At 40.6% G+C, this 24,206-nt stretch overlaps 1 protein-coding gene across 2 annotated transcripts in view; it reads right to left on the bottom strand.

Moving 5' to 3' along the window:
* LOC111268781 (protein lin-28 homolog) overlaps positions 1-23,459 on the bottom strand; it is a 59,540-nt gene extending 36,081 nt beyond the window's left edge. Inside the window, exons 1-2 of one of the 2 annotated variants that reach the window (XM_022847968.2) lie at positions 22,765-23,459; positions 8,454-8,819 (exon numbers count right to left, since the gene is read on the bottom strand). In XM_022847968.2, coding sequence (XP_022703703.1) covers positions 8,454-8,691 — 238 coding nt within the window. In that variant the 5' untranslated portion in view covers positions 8,692-8,819; positions 22,765-23,459. The remainder of the gene's footprint in view (positions 1-8,453; positions 8,820-22,764) is intronic. The other variant, XM_022847969.2, reaches the window with a different exon arrangement.
* Positions 23,460-24,206: the final 747 nt, after the last annotated feature.

Below are 24,206 nucleotides of genomic sequence, written 5' to 3'. Positions count from 1 at the left end.
CTTTATGGTATTTCCTGTTGCCAGTCTACAGCTTAACAAAAGACAGACTTGGATCATAGGGCAGCGCACTAAACCTCTATGGCCCCATCGATGTAAGCCCGACACCTTGTCCCTTATTTGTTAGACCCGACAACCCGCTCCTCCATCCCATTGCAGTGTGTACGGCTAGATCTAGAACCGCGCGTAGGTGTTTGTAGCTCTTTCGTTAGCTGTGCTCAGAGGCAAGAAAGCGAGTATGCTATCAGACTGCTCCGACGCCATAGGAAATGTAGCAAAAAATCTCATAACAGAGCACCAAGCCCCGCTGTGACCCCTGTTCACCCATGCCCCTTCAATAGCTGGACCGCAATCTTAGCAGCTCTAACAAACAGACAGGTGCATTATGGATTATGCTTCCTGCGCTGCCTGTTCGGATGAACAGTTGCTTATTCTCATAGCTATTCGGACACTTGGACGCAACTATTCAGCCTTTGGCGTTCAGTTTGGCGCCTATGAGTGTTCTACTGCTCTACTGTTACTTCGTCATTCGAATTGCTCTTGCCGCATGTTTAGTTTCTTGTCGTCGGCATCGTTAAGTTCGTGTGTCATGGTTAGCGATTACTGGCTATGTACAATTACCTGTATAGTTGCTGTACTGAGAATCGATAGTAGATAGATCAGTAGTTGGACGCTCGTCGCACTTTACTTCGCTTCTCTCAAAAACACCTGCTAGACGCTTTGCCCCTGATAGCTGCCATCAGCTGATCGCTGTGGGGTTATCTGCACCTCACACCCATGCGCCCGGTCGGATGCTGAACGGTAAGCTATGGCTATTTGGATACATACAGCAGCAGTGCTTTGTTGTGGTTAGGCACGATAACGCCGAAAGGCGACCCACCATTGAGTCGGATTCTTTCGACATTACTGTCGTTTTTCGAACAAACAGGTTTGTTCGCTGAAGTAGTTTTTGAACGGGAAGTGCTTCGCCAAGTTTGGAGGTTTCTCTATAACGAGAAAGTGATACTTCTGTGAAGCCAGTCCCCATTTCTACTTTCATAGAAGAACATTTACTTTGTGCATTACGCTTTATCTTGTAATGTGTCTCTACCGATAAGAAGGCAACGTGCTTTATGAATGCTATTCGCTGGATTTCGATGCGTAGCCAATGCTATAATTTATTTATTTAATCATACTGGGTCGCGGAGTTTGAATCAACAGCTTTTTTATCTAGACCTTTAACGAGTCATAATAGCGTACGTCAAAAACTTAGCCATTGCAGACCATTACATACTAGCATCTATTTTGACCCAAATTACTTTGCAGATCAATATCGATAGCACTTGCCCTGTAGCTCTGGAGCCCCTTCTTTGGAAACTGTTCATATAGTCTCAAAAGCGACCCACTTCGTTTACTTTTTTTTCTCCCCATTAACGAAACGGGTAACGACGAAATCATGGTTAGTGAAGCTAGCAGTCCCGCCACCAAATCCTCAGATTTATGTCTCTTGGCCGCAATATCCTCGGCGGATGGTTCCTAAAGCACTTATCGTTACCCTTCCCAAAACCTATACGCCCAAACAGCAAGATAACTCAAACCGACTGCTGGCGACTTCGCCGACAATTTCGACTCCTGCAAGGCTAGAGCATGACAAGAAGCAACCGATTCGAGGAGGCGAACCGCGTCCCTCATTGCCACTATCCCATTTCGTAGCTGACCGAAAATAGAGGCAGAGCATGTCACTGGTCGATAGTTCAACGACAAAGTAGACCAGGCTGCTTACTTTGCTTTGGCTCTTCCGCCGGCCATAGATATATGCATATGTTCATGCACTTCGATCGTTCGATATCTCAGATATAAATGGACACATGTTCGTATCATCGTGCCAAACCAGTATTGCACTAGCGAAACTAGGCGAGCCAGCCTTAACCAGCTAGCGCTTCATGGACGAAGAGGAGAAGACAAAGAAGAAGCTGAAACCGTGGGCTGTTAAACCTAGCTCTCTCTTTTTTTTTCGTTGTTGACCTGCTTCGCCACATCGCTCTGTTTCGTGCGAGGCTTGACTCTGTATTCCTGCAACCAATGTCTCGTCGTGGCGTTTCACCAGCACCTAGTCCAGCAGTCTAGCAACCACCCCCACAGATCAGCCGTTCTCCTGTGTATTCGAAATCATAGTTTGAAGTTGCCCGGTGGCCAGACAAGGTCTGTGCTTATGCAGTGCGCATACACATATACTTTCTCTCTCTCTCTCCCTCTCTCTCTCTCTCTCTCTCTCTGTTTCACACGCGCACACATACATACTTCCTTACCGAGCCCCCGCTTTCCCGCACGATTATGCTTGTCTCGAACTCCTGTTTCGATACTCTATCGAAGTTTCGAACTATCGAATTATCGAGGCACCCTGGACACTTCGTTAGCTCAGCAGAGAAGCCAGTAACGGACTGGATCTATACTATCGACCGGTGGACGCCAACTGTAGGTCAACCTATCAAAACTGAACCAAACTGACGGGAGTTAACCGGCCGTTCGAGACAACCGGTCGGGACCTTCAAGTTGCCGACGCTGCCTATCAGAACGAGCTCGAACGAGCCAAGAAAAAGAAGGACATAAAAGCCACTAATACAACCCAAGTGGCAGATCCACCCCCACTGTCAGCCTTATCGGCACTCTAATAGAGAATGGACACATAGTATATTCTCGTTCCCCTCCGCGAGTTGTAAGCTCATGGTGAGCTGATGACCAGCCTCGCCGATGATTTTTATGAAAGTGACCATGAAATCTTTACTGGAACGCACACCGTACCGTTGCTCTCTACTCGCTCGCTGGCTCACTATGAATCGGTTCAGCTGAGCCGGCGATTTCTCTGTTGAAGGGGGACAATGGAGGCTAGCTTCGAACTTCGAACTTTACCAAAGAATCGGCTACCGCCGATTTTGAGCCGTTCCAATCCAGCAGCTATGTATGCTAGTACGAACAGAGAGGCACGAAAATTACGACAATGGTCTCCGAAGCCTTCAAAGTCGCTATTTTAGGTCGGCTTTTTGTGGGTGTGTGTAGGTGGATGGGGGAGGACTACAGTGAAGAAACACTGCAGAAAGTAGTCTAACTAACTTTCCGCTAGTTAAGGGCACGCGCCTGCCTGAGTTCAAACCAAAAAGAAAAAAGACGGCTAGGCAATGAAGTTAATCGACCTTGCCTCTAGAGAAAGTCTAGCCGCAGCTGAAATTTCATCGCCGGTGCGAGGTCAAGTCAAACAGTTACAGACGTGCCACTCTTGCTTTGCTTGACCTTTTCCCAGGCTAGCTGAACGTACACAGAAAGTAACTAAAAAAGCCAATTTTACCTTCACAATTTAACTAATACCTTTATCTTAGCGAGTAAGTACTGGGATCACTAATGAATACCTAATATAGGTTAAAACCCTTGTCGATAGTGAACGCTTCAAGCATAATCAGATCTTTACATTATCGAAAGATAAGGTCTATAGAATAATGCAATAGGAAGTTTTTCTCATATTTCTCTCGTCGGCGTTCGTTGTCCAGCTTCCATTCCACTCTGCACAGTTTTTTTTTTGGTTTTTTACAATTTGCTTTATATCCAATGGATTGAGGGGGCAGCATTTTTCCCTTGTCTTCGCTCCGCATGCCTAGCCCCCACTGCGTTCCTAGCAGTTGCAGTTCCCCTCCCCTCTAGCTTTCCGTAAGGTTCTGCCAGTCGTCGTGTTCATCGTTTGCCAAGAAGTCTCCCGGCTGTAAGCCCGAGGGCAAATAACAGGAAACAAGGAGACTAGAGCCGTTGTCTAAATCCTCAAAGAAGAACGAAATAAACGAAACAACCCCACTGGCCGCTAGCTGGCAGTTTGCCGCGCAGGAGTTGGCAGTGGGGGCGGTGGAAATTGGGGTTCCCTTTGCTGCGGGTCTGGGGTGGGGTGGGGTGGGGGGCAGTGAAGTAGAACAAGCGTTTAGGACTGCAGCCTGTCCCCATCCCGAACCAGTCGCAACGCTGCTGATGCGTGGTGTCTGGCGCTTTACGCTCCAAGCAGTAACTAGAACAGAAGATGTTACTGATGCTGGAGGCTTCACGCATTTTAGGCTGAAGCCCCATTGCGGTGCTGATGGCCGTTCAATGTCGGTGTAAGTGTTCAGGAATCCGGTAGCAAGACGAACCAAGGAAAACGAACTACGGCGAGAGACAAAGATGAGCAGCGGTTTCAGGCAGAGAAAGAAAAAATAGACAAAAAGACAGGAAAACAGCGAACGGGAGAATTTCCTTGTTACTTTGATGCTGCTACCGGCAGCTGCAGGCGGCGGCGCTGTATCGTTAGGATCTATTTTGTCGACGAACCTCTAAGCACTCGTTGCCTTTGTTGTCCTAGCAAAACGGGCAAAAAGATTGAAACCATACAGACTTTTCTATAACAGTAATAAACATATAAAAAATAATAAACAGACCGTTTCTGTCCTGTTTATTATATTATAGTAAAAGGCCAAAGACCGTGTGATTATATGAATGTGCAATAATAATTTAGTCTCGGTCACAAATAGGCTATTTTTATCTATCAAAATGGTTGAAAAGGATTACATGGATCCTTTGGAAAACTTAAGAAACATATATAAACATTCCCATTAATTTGCAATATATAAAGTACAGCAAGCCATGTACCTTGTCAAAAGGGCGAATTTATCTTGGCAAATTTTAAGATAACCAAGTACTCTGTATCTCTTCAGTTATTTTTCTGTTTTACGATAGAACGCTGCTATTACCGGGCTTCGACAATCATCGAACGAACAACTCTTAGCACAGTACACTCTAATCAGATAGAGGCTCCATGCTCCGAATTTTGTCTATGGTCCTTCTTGTTTTAGCGATCTATAGAGGCTTGATTAAAACTTTTGTTTATTTTGTGTAGCTACCCTCTGCAGCATTGCGTAGAATAGCCGAAACCAAGTGAAACCAAAAGGAAAATCACTAGAGTTGAAATGTCTTAAAAAGCTTAAATAATATCGAACATAAAACTTTAAAAAGTAGACATCATTAATCTACAATGCGGATTATAATTAAAATAAGTCTAAGGGCTAACCAATAAATACAGTATAGCTGTAAGATAAGCTGTAAAAATAAGCACATATATAATCGTAAAATCGTATATAGATCGTATAATCGTTTAATCACATGTAGTATAAAAAAGAAAAAAACATGCTCGTATAGCCTATTGTCCACTTCTGCATATAGGGTACGCAAGTGATATGGTTATCGGTGCGAAGCAGGAAGGATTTAATTTCACTTGATAGGCGGATTGTGTTAGATAAGAATCGCATATGTATACAAAAACATACGCGTAAAGTTTATAGGAGTGTTGTCATAAAGGTAATTACTCACATCAAATCGCTCTACAAACGGTATACATAAATTATTAATTTTATTTTTACTGTGGTTTGTCCAGTGGCAGTCTACAGATCGCATAATGTTCTCCTAGGAACGCGGCGCTAACTCGAAATCAAAATTTTAGAGAAGAATCGCTCCCGCCCGTACGATTTAAAATTTCAAAAAGGAGCGCGAGTCCGGAGACCATGGACCAATGAGAGTGAGTTATTTTTCCGCTGTTTAGGAGGTTGAAGGCGACGCGTGGCGGGCGCTCAAGAGGGGGCCGGCGAAAGAGAGGAAGCAGGAGGAGCCTTTGCTTTAAAGTTCCGCCAGACAGGCTCATATATTCATATTAATTTGTACTAATTCGCCTTAACGGTCTTTTTTACACGTGAATAACAGAAAAATTCTAGGCCTATATAACTATATTTATATATGCCTTGTAATAGCTTGATGAGTAACATGTTTGTGTGCTAACCTTAGGGACAGGTTGTCGTCTAGGTTATAATTCTGGGACAGACACACTTCGGTTTGTGCTAAGGACCATCTGATGAGATGCCTAACAGCGATACCGGGCGTAAAACTCGAAACATAGAGACCTACATAACTAGATAACAAACGCTGTCTGCTCAAGAATCAATGAAGCACACATATATTAATTAGCTGCAGACCTTCATAGATTCGCAGACCTTGACTGAATTTTCAAGTTTTTCAGGATGCTTCCGATCCCGTCGGTAAACTAAGACCCGTTAAAAATTCTCCAGCGAATATACACATTGTGGGTATTTTTGCGTAATTTCTGTTTTTGTTGTCGGAATGAGGGAAACAAGGGTGAGTGCAACTGATTGGCAGTAAAGTACCAATACATATTATGCTCAAGTCCGTGTATCGACGGTAGGCGAAGATTTTTGGATAAATTACATGAACTGTTATATCTCGCGCACAGAAGACCTGTAGCAAATCGAAAAAAAAAAAAAAAATTATAGGCAATTGGATGATGATGTTGAAACTGCGTTACAGCAAATAAAAGTAGATAATGACGTTGTTGATACTCAACTTCTACAGCAAAGTACAAAGATTAATACTTCTATCAAATAGCACCTGTTGTACAATAATTGATACCTATTTTTAATAATTTCTTTGTTGAGGATGAGCTTCTTTTTGCAGAGGAAATTTGTTCGGTAACATTGTACATTCGCTTCAGTAGTTCGAGCATCTTGGCTACTTCTTTGTTGCCGCAGGACCCTTGGAAAGCTTCTCATCTCCGCCATGTTCGTCGACGTTGAACGCAATTGCCGTCTGAGATGCCTTTTGCTTTTTCTTCTTTCCGTCCCCTTTTCTCACGGACTATCGCTGGCGCAATGGCACCGCCTCTCGACCGCTACCAACACTTGGCTCGGGCATCGTAAAGAAAAGCGACGGAGGGCAATTTGCTTCATTTTCGGGCCAAATCGACCGTTCCAAAGCCCTCATTTCCCAGGATACAAACCCTGTCCGACCGCCTGCTCTATCCCTATGTCGTCAGAATACGACAAGACCGAAAACGGAGCGCCAACTAACCTTACCGTGTTAGTTTCCTAACAACGTCAAATTGGGCACGTTGAAAACTATCCGTCCTAAATATCCCGTTTTGTCCTTCGTGGACATCGTGCAAGAAAATTAATTGTGGCTCTGCAGGCGTGCATCGTAAGGGAGCAAGCGCAGAATTTCTTTATTCAGGGTTTGCAGAAGGCCCCTTGCAATAATTAGCATTGACCCAACCACTTTGAACAAGACAGGAGGGAAAGTTTACTAGAGCTGATGACATCTTTCTAACAGTCGCTTCTCTTAAGAGTGGAAAACTAAAATACTTCCGAACTGCTATTTAAGAAAAACTTATCAAATAAGTTTGTATAAAAAATAAGCTGACATTTCACATTTCAGGAGTAGCAGATAGCTAAAAGTGGTGATTCAATAAGGCTGTTTCCTGCTCAGCGCTTAGTCATTTATAGAAACATCATGCATTCAGTACTATATATGACATACGATTAACAAATCAAAATAAGACCGGAAAAACCTCTAGGTTTGCAAGGGCGTTACGAAAGCCCGATTTGTCAATATAATCAATTTGTCAAAGACCAAATCAGTGTTGTTAACGGTAACGTCATTTCTATTTAAAATAAAGTTTACAGCTGTTGAAACGACCTGATTGTTCATACCTCTGCATTTGGGCGAGTAGCGACATTCAGCCGTACTGAAGATCTCTTGCATCATTCGGATATTGAGACTTTACGGATACGACAATTAGAACTTTGATATAAGGATTAAATCTTGACTGAAATTATATTGGACTTTACGTGAGCAGTAATCGTGATAAGATCGAAAAACTTATGTTTCAGTGATATATTTCAGTTAAAGATCTCGTCTGTCATCATAAAACGTAGCTACGATCACTTACTAAGTAAACACTAGACTAAATAAATTTATTCTTTGATCTGCATACGTAAGTGAAACTACCACGGGTAACTATCTATTTTTATCTAAAAATATATCGAGTACGCTCTTTTTCTGTATTCCATTACATTGTTTCCAAACTGTGGATTGCAACAGAAATGTTTATATTTGTGGTTAAGAAGCTTTATGTCTTGCAATATGTCGAAGAGCTGAAACTCTTCAGGTAGATAACTAAACTATCTTCATACGATATCAAAGTGGGATTGAAAAGTCATTGTCGCTAACGCCATTGGTCCAAAATATGTATCGTTTAATCGAAAATATGCTACATTTTCGATTTTCAGAGCTATAACAAAGCTCCTTCACTATGGCCACGTGTCTGCAAGTTTTTGAATATGATTTCAAGTAGCTAAAATGAATCAGAAAAACTTATTATATATTTTTTTTCTCTAGAGATAGTTGTGGCACAAACAGTAAGTGAGCTAGGTATGTTAGCAGCTTAGTGATTTAAACTTCTTCTGATGGCTAATAGCAGCGATAGACTAGCTAAACATGACTATAACTATAGGTACCGTGGGTAAGCAGATGAAGAAAACGTTTAAGAATAAACACAGATTATCTTTGTACGGATAAGAACAGTTTTAAATGAGACACAAAAAGTTACTAAAAAAGCGACTTACGAAAGAGAGATGTTGGTTGAGGGCCCTCAAGTGCGAAAGGCGATCCCGGCGGAGTTGGAGGCAAAGGGAAAAGTTCGATTAAAACCACAGTCTTTGACGTACTTGTGCTATCAGCAACAGACGTGCCCATCAAAGCTCTTCCATGAGTAGCACCTTCATCTTTGATCGAAGCGCCATCGGAATGAATAGAGCTAGCAGAACTGCAGGGAACAGTAACACGATGTTCGACCGACAACATCACTTCCTGATTGCCTTTGTCGACGTCGTCGTCGCCGTCCAATGTTATGCGCGAAAGTCACCGTTCGCCGTCCGCGGACATTCACCACACTCACCACGACCAAACGGTGTAACAAGAAATCAGACTGTCTACAACGACGACAAAAACGGTTTTTTGAGTGCCTGCAGGATGGTACTTAATTAGTTGATTACTTTTCCTTCTGATCGACGCTAACAAACTTGTTCAGAATTATCGCAAACAAGCTATTTTCTTCTTACCCCCCCCCCCCTAAATCAATCAGTAGGCCATGAAAGGCGGCCGATATGAAGAACGGACGCAGCTGGACACGATCACACTGAAACTTCTCTCGTCAAAGGAATCAGAAGTTGCAGGAGAAGAAGCAGGAGCGGCCGCGATTCGCGCGGCCCCTTCCGTTCGGTCGTTGCTTACTCACCCGCGTGTCAGAAGGTGTCTTCTATATTCAGCTAAGTTAGCTGAGAGTCATCATGAGATTCTGCACACGCTAATCAACTGCTGTTAAACATCATTGACAATAGTATCTTTTTCTTTTTAGCCTCACTGCTCCTCTATCGGCACTGGATGTGCTTTTCGGCCGCGCTCCGAACTTCAAATGACAACATAACAACAACAAGGGATAGAAAAGTGAACATGTACCGGCGATAGTGTATCGGAGTCCGCCTGGTCGCTGGCGGAGCTGCCCGAGTCAGCTGGTAGAGGGCGCTGCTGCTGCTTAAGTGGAAGGAAGCAGACACGCGACCCACCTTGAGAAAGAGAGAATAGTGGGGTATTGGCTGGTGGTAGGATGAACACAGTTGAACAGAGAGGCACATCGATAGGACAAGGGGGTCAAGGGGTTTGAAACAGTTTTCAACTCTCTTCCTTTCGCTTTCGTTTTGAAGCGCTTGTTGGGCGGGCGTTCGTTAAGAATTTCATAAGTGTGACAATGAACCGTATACACTAGAAAAATGGCTGTTCCGTAGCACTATGCTACACGAAACATTTGGCATAAAAATTAAGTATCAACTTTTACTTTTCCTTGAATGTCGCTAGATTTCCTGTTTCGGCTTTAGGATGTACATCGGTGGACATAAAAGATTTCTGTGATAATTATCCAGTGATGTTTCGTCGCTTCAGAGGTCTTGAACCAAACAAACGCTTTATATTTATTCTATAATTACAATTGCTTTATGTACACCTCGTTCCTTCTTGTTCAGACCCTAATAGCAGTAGTAATGCCTAAAGCAAAGGTAGGCCATTAATAAAGACTCAGAACGGATTGTTGATTACATCTAAACATTATGTTAATGAAATTAAGGGAGCTTGTAGAAGGTATGATTAACCAATGGTGTACTGAAGTAACGTAGGTGCGAGACTATATGTTCAGGATAATGATTCACTCAACCTTTTTGCCATTTATCGCGAACTGTGAATTCGACTGAAAACGATGTGAGAGCACATATTGCCAGACGTTACTACTCTTGATGCGTCTGTCAGTGTCCTGTTAGGTTTGTTCTAGCTGTTACGGTATCTCAACACCGGCTCTGATTTGCTCTAAAGAAAGTCGATTAAAAATAAATCTTATTATAAAAGGGCTCGGCAGGTGTCAGTAGTATTTAGTCCCATGCTTAACGTGAATGAAGTTTTTTGGTATTTATAGCCAATGTTTAACTATTATCTCAAAGTGTGTTTGTCGTAGCTTGCACTTCAACGGCATTCAATGATCCTTGCTGTGCCTATTCAAAAGGCAGTAACAATACAAACAAAAATATTTACTTGCTAGATTAATTCTAAAGTATGAGCAGAGAAAGTTATTTTTATGTTACTTCTTTATTTTTAATTAATTTAAATTTAATTACATCAGATTTACCATAGATACCCGAAAATTATATTTGTAGCTATTTTTGGAAGAATCGAACATTTTAACATATTTGTGATTTTTTAAGGCTTTTGGTTTGATCCGAAGTTCTACTCACACATAATCTACAGAACTAGCGACACATCATGAGGTCTGTTTGTGTATGCCATCGGCAACCAGGCTTAAGGGATATACAATCGTGGAAAATAGTGCATCCTTGTAATACGCCGTTTATTAATTTAAATTATATTTTTTCAGATCTTTTAATGTCTCCTACCAAACAACGCTTTGACATGGTTTGACAAGGCTTTCAGACATCTGAGCCCAGAAAATCGTTTTTTTGCAATGGAAAACCCCAAAAAATGAAGCGATAGAACTGCTACTGCGACCAGCATGCTATTCTGTCAGGACAATTCTAAAATCCTATCAATGGCTATTGGTAGTTTGTTTACATCATTTCTGTTTTCTATGGTTGTATAAAAATCGACATCACCGGTTCCCAACTGGTACATGACGCTGTTAGGCTAACATCGTTGGTCCAAAACGAGTATTTTGAGAAGCGCGGGGTCAAAGCGTGATTTCTCCAAAAGCGAAGAGTTGCTTAGCGTTAAGCATGGTTTGATGCAGGATATCTCTCTTATAAGATGGATTTTGGCATAACCAATATTCAATAATCCTAGCTTCTGTAATACTTGCAACTGCTCATGATGTATCCCGCAGAATGCACGTGAAAAGTTAGGATACACACAGTGAAACCCTTCTTTATTAATTTACCGTAAGCCCCTGATATAAATTAAGGTCACAGTCTGGGCAGCAGTAAAACGTTTTTTTTGATGAAACGTACTATTTGCCACCCTCCAGCCGACGTGTTACTAGATGATCCTCAAAGTAATCGATAACAGTTTTTCCAAATAGCAGGCATGTCACATTTCTCGGAGCTACGGGCGGTTCTGATCGATCTCCTTCGTTGTATTTGAAAATGCAACTACTATAATTGACTTGTCAGACGCGGCCTGGATCCTATCACCCTGCCAGGACCACTTGAAAATAAACCGCAGCCGATCACCTGAGAATTTCGACGTTTCGTTGGAGAAGTCGCGCAATATACTAATGGAAGAAATTTTGACTTGGTCGGTACCTCTTCTGCAAATTTCTAAAATGAAGGAGGAGTCTGTGGGCCTGTTTTGCTGATTGACAACAAGCTAGAAAATTTGAACGCCTTCTTTACATCTTCCTGAACTACAGGAGAGGAAGTGACCCTTTTTCTTCGAACTCCCTGTCGGCGTTCCTAAAGAAATGATTGATTATCCTCGAAGGAGAAATTGAATTGGCTCAGAATGAAGAGCTTCACGGAGACCCGAAGAAAACTTTCATTTGGACATTTTCTGTATTTCTTGTTAAGGAAAGGGCACTCAAGCTTTATGCTATCGAGTTACCGTTCTCAAGACAAGGTACACCACTAAAGGTATAAGGTGCTAAAAAAGGATTCGCTGTTGGTCAAAATCGAAATCCCCTTTTTCAATAGGGATTCGTTTAATGTGGAACGGAACAACAGAAATAAGTACACTGCGATCACAATTCTACATGATGAATATAAACAACTTTTAGATGCCGTATGAACTGTAGATCAGGCTTAGAGTTTAGCTTACACAGTATATCCTTAATGGCCTGGTAAATTTCGTATCGTCCTCAGAAAACCAATTTTCAATTTATATATGAAAGCCTGTGAAAACAATGACGAAAAGAAAATTAGCTATTATACAGTAGATTTGCGCTGGAAGAACGCCTAACAGCTCAAGAACTTCATTTTTTGCTCGAAATTGACGGTTTACGTTATTATCGGTTTTCATTGCAGCTTTCCAATAAGATTACCATAAGATAAAACGAAAGAAAATAAATAGGTTGTAAATTTAAAAGGTTCAAAGGTTCACTAAAATGACACACAAGGTAATTTTTAATGCAAAAATCAAGGGGTGCTTAGGAAAGGAAAGTATCGATTGTCAATTTGTTTATAACAGTTTCATCCGTTAGTCTTTTTTAAAAATTTTGTTCACCTTATAGGCTTTTTATCCTTTTAAAACTCTGCATTTTTAAAAATTTCGATCTGCTATGAGAGAACGATTCAATCCCGCTGCAATTTTTTCTAAATAAGTGATTTGAATGAGTTTATACCTACCTATCGCTTAGCGAACGATTACTAGTGCAACTAATTCGCGGGTCAAGGAAGAAATAGTGTATAATTGATGAGTAATTTTGGGTCCCGAATCGAAGCTATAATAGCGGTAAATGGCGGGTTTATTGAATAAGTACCATGCTATTAGGAATGACACTTTTAGCACATCTAGAAAAACGTTGGTCAAATATTTGTTTTGTATAGATGTACTGCTAGGAATAAAGGGAAAAGTCCCAACTATTCAGGTGCTATACTCTCTCTCTCTCTCTCTCTCTCTCCCTCTAAACGAATTTGGAGGCCTTTGAAAGTGAAGAATTTTTTGAATCAAAAATTTTTGAGTATGTGTTAAAAGTACTATCCTTTACTTTCTGCACACTTATCCCAGAACTTTACCACCTTTGGAAAACCATATAGCTAATGTTAACGTTCCCATATGTAAAATCCGTATTTATGGCTTTTCGAGGCAACTCAATGGTGGGATATGATTGCCCACTGAATGCTCTTTTTAAGGCTCGTCAGTCGCACGAACTTAGGTCGGGAGAGTAAGCGGATTACAGCTAACGCTGGATATTCTGTTGCTCAGTCTAGTAAGTAATTAAAGCATGGCAATGTCATAAAGTAACCAGATTATGTGGTTGGAGTTTACTTCAAAGGAACTCCATTTACTCAGTTTCCGCATTTTCAGTACTTGGGTTGTAGTTTTGCAATGATAGTCATAATTGTCAAATATAAGTTTTGTCCCCGTTTAGAACTCTTAGGCTCTAAAGCCTGTTTTCAGGAAAAGCCTTTCGATTGCGGCGATGTGTTCTTGCCTTCGGGTCCAGACCTCTGATCATCCTTTCGTTAGCCCAGAGCACCGCTATTTACGTTCGTGAAAAATCTGCACCATTCACGTAGTGCGCTTTCACTAAAGATTTGTTTGTCTAACGTCTTCACCGATCCATGAAGTATTTTCGCAGCATTGTAGTTCTTGAAGGCGAAACTGAACGTTAATAGGTGAGACTAAAAGGACTTCACTCTTTTCGAGTAAACATAGCCGATTTTTATTCACAAGCTTCTAGAAAACAAGTATCCGCCAATTGCTAGCGGTGCGTAGTTAGTCAATTGTAAAGTCTGCCAGATTCGCTTATATATATTTAAATGGGCCGTTAGAATTTCCCGCAGGAGAGGTCTGTGTCGTGCACGGCAAATAGTTCTGCGCTTAAATGATAAAATTTATTTTCTTCTATAGATCGTAATATCAATTTGGTAAGTCCAAATTGGACTAAGGGGATCTTTTCTGTACCAGGAAAAGAGCTGAACTGCAATGCAACACATGCTTTTATACCTAACGTTCAATTTTCGAGTCGAAAAGTGAAAATTTAACATGGCGTTTTATGTATGTAGGGTTTCTGGGTCCCAGCCCAGAATTGCGCACAGCCTATTGGTCGTGTCAGTTTACTTTTATAACAATTAGGGGTTAATGCCTTTGTGAGTGAACTTCTAAAGAGTATATCTCGGAACGTTGAAGGCAAATGTCGAGTTGATTTTCGTAAAAAAGAATCAATTTTTCATAGTAGTTTTCTAAGAGAAAAACAAAGCGTCAGGAAAATATAGATGAATATTTATTATGAAGAAAAATCAGCAATAAATTAAAGGATTGTCGTGTTTCAGGAACAGAATCAATATACTGACACAAAACATATCAAATATTTATGTTATCGTTCACGATTATATATGTACCTATTTATTAATAGAAAATAGAAATCCTTAAATTGTGGTTCCACGCAAGGAGCAGAGCTAATTCATACACGAAAACCTATGAAGTCATTATGAGGTATTCATTATATTTTGACTTAGCTTATTATATGCAATTAGTTATTAGAAAAATAAAGAAGATTCTGAACCTGGCTGAAACACGCAAAGCAGAATAAAAAATTTAACTGACTCTATCTATCGCAACGCCTTTTAAAATTGGTTGAAAAAACACTTGGTTCGCATCCATTTCTTAAAATCGCCTCCGTTAGCCAATCCACTGATCGATATACGTCTTGAAAACAACGTCAATTAGGCAGCACGGAAGAAAACCGTAATTACGTTGCGAAGATAGATCAACATCGCATGAACGAAACAAATGTTGAGTTAGCTAAGCTCCTTGGCCAATGTATCAGGATAGCAGAAGGGTTAAATGAAGCTAAGTAAGTGCGACTGTATAAATCATAATAGGTACTCGACCTATTATTTCTGTTGGCCTAGGCAAACGAATTGCACTAGTTACATTCATCAAGGACAAAAGAGATGTAAGGCGGAATAAGCGCGTCCGTCTAGCGCACTACTGAAACTCTGTGTCTGTTTATCCGACGCAAAACGTGTTGGGATTTTGCATGCTAACACATTTTTTCGACAGGTCACAATTCGCAAGATAAATCGGCTCTTTCTTATTTAGTGGGTATCCAGAGTGTACCACTTTACGCATTTCGCAGCTAAATGATATCAAAAAAACGACGAAATTCTTCGTAACACAATTTACCCCAAGGTTCCGAAGCCACTTTATTTAATACCTGCACAATTTTTTTTAGTTTGACCTGTCTACTGAAAAATACATTAGTCTAGGCATTAACGCTGGAATATGCTTCGAAATACTGCTGCAGAGATCGATGTTTAGTTCCAGAAGGCGCTATCATAAGTTTTACAAATATTTTTGAAGTCAATATAAACTGAACATAACTTTTGGGCCTAAGAACATAAAATAACACCTCCAGAAAAACAAAAGTTCGAATAACTACAGCATGTGAATCATACCATATGAGAAAGAAATTTGGTTTTTATTATATCGATGACTGCAAAACAATCTGGTGAGAAATAAAGAAATGGTAAGTACAGGTTATGATGGTAGCCCTTGACCAGAGTGTTTCCACGTTCAATGGAGTTTTCGTCCATCCGTGCTTCAATCAACGGTTACAGTATTCGACTTCATACAGTCAGGTCTAGTGGCTCCCTCTGGCGAGCAAGCTGAACATTGCTCAGCGGTCACTTGCGGTCGTTTGTTGGGGTTCTGCTAGGGGTCAGCACTGTATTTATCTGTCGACTATGCTTAGCCAAACTCAACAACAAAAATCGTTGCAGATGCGACGGGAGACCGCTGTTTGAAGTCGGGCGTAATAAGCAAGTTAACAGAAATATCATATTTCCAGAACAACAACTTTGGGAGGTTTTGTGAAGTCGGTTGCTTGGCGTGACAAAGCGGTCACGCATAACGAGGTGCAGTCTCCGACATGTATACGCTACTCCAGATTTTAAATAGAAATTTGCATTAACCAGCCATTAGGACGTCTTACCATAGCCACACGTATGGACTCTCTGAAGAGCTTTTTGATACGAAGACGTAAATACCTATCATCGTTAATGTTAATCTTATTTGTAATAAGCCAAAAATCTAATAAGCTTCATCATAGGGGTTATGTTTTTTCGACAGGTTCCGATCGCCAACTTTAGTTGCTCAAGTTTTACTGTTCAGAGGCTACCGGAAGCGTGTTGTTTTTTTGCCATTTCGTTGCGTCTTTAATAACCATACCTAGATTTTACCGTTTGACGTACCGTAGACGGAACGAATTTCTAGACTCCTGAGGCTGTATGCAGAAATATTCGTGTGAAATTGCCCGCAGAATACTCACTATAGTACCAGGACTTTGAGCATATTTGTACTGCGATATGTACAATTTGGAAATAGGGTGCTCCACCTTTCCCAGTTAATACATTACAAAGGATATCAAATAATAAAACACGGGTATTTGTAAACTCACAAGTAAGGCTATTGTAACAACCGAACACCTTTACGCATGTGCTTCCGGTTTAGAGCGACAATTCGAAACTACATAGCTAGCTTTTCTATATTGCAGTAAGGAGGTTTCTATCGTTTGTTTTTTCAGAATGTTAGAATGTTAGACTAGGCAACAAATGGTGGACTTCGAAATGAAGTACTCTATAACTAGCCGGGCTATAATGATGATTTTTAATATGCCCTAAAAGGATATTCTTTTTTTTTTTGTACGCACTTATTCCGTTCTAATAGTTTGTGGACAGGTACCTATCTTGACAATGTGTTCTTGTCCTTTGGGGTTCGAATACCTAATCACTTTTTCCTTGGCCTTCAACACCTCCATCCATTTTGTTGGAACAATCGACCCATTCACCATTGTGCTTTTCCATAAGGCCTTTTTGCCTAATGTCTTACTCAATCTTCGATGAATCTCCACAATGTTCTGGTCGCCAAGGGATAAAAAGCTTGACTATAAAGCGTTGACCTTCGAGAGTGGAAAATCTTTTTTTTGAAACTTAGTTCTCTTGGGGTAAACCCAAACTGTTTTTACTCATCAAATTTTGTCTACCAGTACGTAATTGAATAGTCATTAAATTTCAAAGTCCACCAGATTCATTTGCGATAGCCTAATACGCACACAGATTGATTTATCCTCTAAGGTCTTAATTTTTACGACTTTGGACATAATACCGGCAATTGCTTGTTACTACGTTGCTTAATATATTTTGTCTATCTGCATTTAATCTACTGTGATTTTCAATATCTTGAATATGTATAGAACAGAAAACACGATCGTTGTAGAATAATCTGCATGAAATGTAGATTATAACAGCTGCCAGATGGTAGCCATGCTTCTTTTGAACTTATCTTGGCCAAGTACAAATGACCAACGGCGTATTAGTGAATAAAGCAACAAAGCGACTTCTAGTTCAACTTCCGATCCTGAACGCACGAGGTTGTCCAAATCAACATGCTTGAACTGGCCCACTTTTTAAGCCCAGTAACGGACGCTTTGCTTTGTGCAAGATATTTTGATAGAGACAGAGGGAAATGTTTTGTGAAGATATTATATGCGTAACAGAAGACTGGAATAAAATTACATGCAATACTTCAATAATTTTGAATAAATTCAGCAAATAGTTCCATGTTTGAATTGTGCGCAGCACTCAAAAAAATTGATTGTCTTGTTAGTTTTATGACAAACTCTGTAAAATTTAAGTCACCCGCGGCCAATTTCAAGTCGCTATCGGCCACTCAAATATAGCAAAAAATAACTATGGGGTATTTTCATAAAAGCAAGGCACCCCCAGTCCTTCATACATTTTCTGTCTGTGACAAGAAGTTCGGCTCTATCTACGACCATACAGATGGTCAGGTCTCAAAGTGGAAACTACTTATTACTAGTAGACCTTATCTTCGGCCAAAGTAAAGAAGCCTAATGTGACCCTTCAGTATCCCTATCGATATAGAGATATTTTCATGGAAATCAAAGCATAAGAGTCAAGGTATAGCTACATGAAGCCTAATCTTATAAAGATTACTGTTTAGATATTACATCTACTAAAAAAAAATTGTAAAATTAAAGCATAATCGGTATCCAGTCCTGTAATCTAAAAAGGCCAACTCGTGACGAAGAGCGCGTCGAGAATGACGCGTTCGCTTGCAATACTTTGTATTGACCGAATCGAAGAGACTAAAGGACAAGCCACCTACCGAGAATAGGCCCTTCATTTCCTTCGAAATTAAATGTGATTTAATCAACATTTTTAGTGATGAGTCGCACACCCTTGGGATAAATAGAAACATTTGTGCTGCCATAGAAATGGCATCAATAGGCTCATCAGTACTGAATAGTGTGTGTGTCGCCTTTCAATTAAAATAGGGATGCATGATTTCACAAAGCAGTTGAAAGCCAAAGAAGTCGAATGTAACAAATGCAAGGTGAAATTAAGGCCCTTTATGTTCGAGAAGAAGTGGCTAGTCTACCGACAAAACCAGTTCAAGTGGCTTATGAGTGAGACCGCGGAAGGTATTCAGGTACATGTCGTCTGCATTTCAAATCTGACAGCTTTGAAATACATATAATAAAACACTTGTCTTTATTATCCTTAATAAAACTAGGTATGGTTTAAAAGGCCTTCACCGTCGGTTCGTACCTGCATGCTTCATGGAGTGATGCGGCCTTTCTATGCAATTTACGTTCGTCCTCGAACAGAAAAAAGCGTAGCAAGCCGAAATTACTGTTAATAACGGTCGCCAATATTTTCACTGGCAAAGTAAACTGATTTAGCATATAGTGGCCTCCGTATCTCCTCTGAATCATAGAGCATAGCAGATCCAACGACTCAGACGTAGCGGCAGCAGTAGCAGCGGTTCGTTGACGATGGGGGGTAGCGAAGTCCCCTTTGGAGGACTCTAGCGGGTTCCTCCCTTTCGTTCCAGCCGAACGCTATACTCCCTGCTCTTCTCGGATGCTGCAAACTAAAGCCCACCGACATATCATTTTCATAAACAGCGCACCCAGCTTGCCACGGGGGGCAGTTGGCTGTAGCCAGCCAACAGTAGCTATAATGTTTGCATCAGCCAGACCCAACGCGGTTGACATCTTTAAACAGCAACTTTTACACAGTTAAATTGTGATTGTGTGCATTATGTTAATTAATTAACACGTTGGATAGCTTGTCTTATGCAGCGTGTCTAGCCGTATCGTCCTGGAATATTCCAGTTTAGGGGCTAAATTTTTCTGCACGAAAAATAAATCAAACTAAATATAATTATCCTATCTGCCGACTATGTCTTAGAAGTTAATTATTCTATCTGCTTCTGTCAGTTCTTCCACTGCCTTTTTTTTTTGAGAATGTTTTTATTTAGTATCAACAAAACTCGAGAGAATACTTGTCGATAGTTGACAGCTGCGTGTACATACGATCTACTAGAATGGTACGTTTTTGCTGTGGGATTTGTAAAAAAAAAGTCGTGCTTGATGTTGACTCAATCAAAGGAATACGTGTGCTCGCGGATTTGAATGTAACTCTGTTATGCTGTATAGTGCTGATTACGGCCTGTTTAAGCCTGGAGCCTATAGGATGAGTCGTTCGGGCCATAATATCCGCCAACTATTAAGGACATTTTTTCAGCATATAAAGGCGACAGTCGGTATTAAATTATTTGCAGCACATAAATCTACAATATCTACATGATGTTGTCACCCAATAACCACTGTATCAAAATTAAGTATGGCATTTCGTTCAAGTTTATATTTACACCAAAATTCTAATTTGCTATATATTATGTATGTAAAGTTCTACATATACAGCTGTAAATATATTCGACTGCCGACCAAATGAACCAAAGTATATGCCTATTTAAGGATTTACCCATCTATCTATTGCAAGTTAACTTGCTATTTATATGCTGTATATATGAGCTGCGGAAGATTCACTTGCTATTCAGTCGGTGTTAGTAGATCTATCCTATAGGAGCCCCTGGCCAAGGTTTATGGTAAACATGTCAGCGAAATAGATGAAAATATTTACATTTTGTTTTATGTATTACTTTATATGTACCGCTAACAGGCAGTACGATAATCTGAGAAGATATACTCTTATGCGCATTATCAGAGACTAAATGTGTCCCTGGCATACTATCATTTCAATTAAAATACGTAGTAGATGCAAATAACTCACTTTATATATCGCATGGGCTGTCCTAAGATCGTGTTTTGTGTCAAGACGCACTTAGTCATTGTAGCCAGCGCGAAAATGTATTGTTTTGTATTAGGTGCGTATTCGCAGATCCAGCTGAATGGACGAACGCAATCAAAAGTGACCTCGGAGAAACTGTGAAGTAGCACTTCACTATATGTCTCCAGCCTTTCCAACATACGAACCTAACCCTTCTCCTCTCCAGTCTGTCTGTTTGCCTGACTGATGCTATCTCATACATGGCCGTTTCCTCAGCCAGGGAGGCTACTTCACCAGGCAGCTTCAGCGTCATCGATGTCCTCAGAACGACCAACTGGGCCTCCTGTTAGATTGATCATGGGTCGCGTGGTCCCTCGCAATTCCGTTAACCTAACCTAACTTAACCAACCCTTCAGGATGCAGGTCAGACTAGACTACACGGCGGGTAGAACTATGCGTCATTCTCCTACTAACGGGGTAGTTCACGCTTGTACCTGAAGCAAGGCTCTGTACTTCACAGACATATGCAGATGATACTGGTAGGCTCTATGATGTGGGACTAAACCAATTTATAGTAACCATGGAGCCAGACAGTGCCCTCAAATATCTTCCTTTGAATTTTACTATATATATATATAATTCCTCTGCACAGGGAAAAACATAGGCAAAATGACTCCCAGCTTTTCCAAACTGGAATTGTTATGTAATTTCCCATTTCAAATAACGTATGAATACTTTAGAGTGTATGCATTAGGAATAGGTAAAGTAATTAAGGTTAAGGTCTAGGCTTCGTTTGTGATCGTTCATAGTAAAATAACTCTCTTAGTTGAAACTATATTTTTTAACTGGAATCTGCATTTTGAGCACATGTTTAATCATACTGAAGCATAGAATGCTCCTATATGTATATATATATACATATATATGTATATATATATACATATATATGTATATATATGAAGAATTTGTCTCCACGAACTAATATAAATCAACGATTGCGTTTGTATACAAAGGACGCCGCGTGCCAAAGCAACATACGAAAACTTAGGTAAACTTGTTCACAAATTGTCTGGATCTAAAGGTGTGAGGAACTGGTCTGTAAAGGTGACTCTCTTCATAGACAGTCGTCGTGTAAGAAACAGTACTTGAAGCAGTTCTGAATGTGCCAGAACCTTATATTGCCTTTATAGATGTACACTATAAACCACTGTGATTGCTACGTTTTCATTTGGAAATAAATACAAAAAGACTAGACTCAGCGTCTGGTATTAGCGACACGAAATTTCCATTAAAGCACGTTGGCGGCGAAGCCTTGTTTTAGCATACGAACATGACTTTCCTAGTTTTCGGTAAGATAATAGGTGAAGATATAAGGTAATTTTCAACATTTTAATACCTTTAATAGCTTTTATTTGTTATTGCCGAACGATCTCTCGCTCACGAGATGAATGTAGGACAGATGAGTCCTGGACTACTATAAACAAGTGACTGGATACGTTGATTACTATACTTGCAAATATATTAGACCTTAAACTAACAAACGTTCGCGGTGTTAGTGGTTCCTTGTTAACTGAGCAACGGCCATAATAGCGATGTATAAGAAAGGTACTGCCTGTCAGCTATTTTCAGACTTTTCTAATATGTTTGGGTCGTTTCATGGTCACCTAGGACATCATGAAGTACAGGATTGTCAAATAAAAAAAAAAAGCCTTTCGAGTGTGTTTTCTGTATGAAACCTTTAATATTGCCGCCAATATAGCTCAGCTACTAATATTGCGGTTAACAGTTTTTGTTTCAATTAGCACTCTCATTACCTCTAACTTGTCGGAAGTATATCAAGTTTAGATCACCCATGTGAGTAGTCTGTCTGCGTGTCACTTAATTTTAGAGGCGAAAAGTTGAGACCCGTTGTTACGCGTTTTGTTTTGCAAATTTACCCTGGTATGTCGCAATCGCCGATGTCTTACCTGCTTTTGAAATTTGTCGTTTATCATGCTGACAATACAATCGAAACATGAATACGGCAAAACTATGGACGACTGATTTGGTTGGAAATTTCTTTTATGTAAACCTGTCGATCGCTTCCGAACTACAAAGTTTATCCTCGTTACGTTTAGTCTTCACAAAATTGAGATTGGTAAGTTTGTCCTGTTCTGAGACCCAATTCCTTTTGAGAACTGAAATCTGCTATTATAGTACGTACGTAGTATATTCATAATGGATTTTGCCTTTTTATAAAGCATTAATTTTCACTCTGTTATACAAACTATTTACTCTGTGTCCAGCTGGACAGTTTGTTCAACTTCTTAATATTTGTAGAAAGACCCCCTCTGAATCAAGGCACGAGTCTACGTGTGGACCTAGCCGAAGACCGATTGGCCTGCACATACATCAATCTACAACCAACATATAGCAAAAAAGGCATATATAAAAAAGACAAGCTTGAGCATTGATGCTACATGTTCAAAGAGATTACAAAAATATTAGTTTTCACCATTACAAATTTGCAATGAAATTGGATAACCTAAATATTAAATGGTGAATTCCTAATATAGGTACTTACCTATTTTTTTTGCTGAGGTAACCGTCATGTTTACGTTCGATTTTTCGATAAATCTGTTCGTGCTCCCCCAGTGCTCTAGGTCCTTTTCTGTACCTTAAAGGAAAAGCACTTGACAGATATGCACCCTGACTAAAACGTATTGCGCTTAGGTAACGAGGTACTTTTTGTACTCTATTCAGTTTGTACTGTTCGTATGTAAACCTCACTGGAAAACACCCACACCAAGGCCAATGCGACACGTATCTTGCTTGGGGCAGTATTTCACACACGTATTCACAGTAGCTTGAGATACTACTACGGATACTTTCCTTCGAATCAAACGTTTACATTGTCCACGTTCGTTTCCAATTCCTGCGGCAATCGTCAGTCGACAATCATCAGTCCACTACTTCACTCAGTGCCTTGACGAAGTCCGTCTATCGAGCGAACTTTTGATGACTGCTAATCAGCTGTGGGTACTTCACCTAATAATGGATTATCTTGCGACTTGCTGTAGAAGTACTTTGTCTGCTTTAATGGCGGACTTTTCCGTGCAAGAGAATTATTACAATGCTCCTGTAATGTAGCGTCTCCGATGTAGTACAGCTAAGATGCAGCTGTCTAACACAAACCCAAACGATCAGACGTAGGTGATGTGTGAACTGCTTCAGAGCAAATCAAACACTATAGGAAAAAAGTGCCCAATTTTTTTGCGCCCGGTACTGCCCCCGGCTGCTGCTGCTGCTGCTGCTCGTTGTTGTGTCCCGTCAGGGTGGCGGGGATAGAGCGGTGCGGGAAGACAGCGTTTTCTTCTCTCCTCTTCCTCGTCGACCTCCTCCGCCTCTTATGGGTTTTCTTTGCTTTGTTTTTCATTGCTTGTGCGCTCACTCTTCCCGTCTTTCCTCGTCCGATCGTCTGCTGGGCGAACTGGGTAGCGGCGAAAGGTGGAGATTGTGGCCAGCGGGAGGGAGGGACCAGACCAATCTAGAGCCCGCCCCTGAAGCGAGAGGGCACTTCTGTTTGAGCTTCCCTCAAAATCGCTATCCTGCTATGGGGACAACCATCTAGTCTTGGTGGTCCCCTCATCTTGACATTGAGCAGTAGCAGCAACAACAACAGTAGCTCCAACTGTAACAGTAGGCTCTCCAATAGTAGGCTAGGGATTTTGTCCAACGCTGCAGGCCCAAACTTAGCCATATTTCGGTGTTTTATGTGCTATAATAGTTATTGGTCGAACTTTAGCAGTGACGTTTTTTCGTGTGTTATGATTTTTTAAGCTTTGAACTGCTCTATAAACTGTGTGGCTATGTGCTAATAATCTATGAAATAGTGAAAAATTTGTAATAGAAATGTGCGTACGGTGCAGAGAGAGAACGAGGATTTCTGCATTTGTTCGTGCTGCAGTTGAAAGATATTGCAGTGGATTTAATCCACTGTGCACGTTTAAGATGTAAATAAACGAG

The sequence above is a fragment of the Varroa jacobsoni genome, unplaced genomic scaffold (genome assembly GCF_002532875.2).
Source record: "Varroa jacobsoni isolate VJ856 unplaced genomic scaffold, vjacob_1.0 scaffold_1320, whole genome shotgun sequence".
NCBI classification, from domain to species: Eukaryota; Metazoa; Arthropoda; class Arachnida; order Mesostigmata; family Varroidae; genus Varroa; species Varroa jacobsoni.
This window is presented reverse-complemented; position numbering and strand designations above follow the sequence as displayed.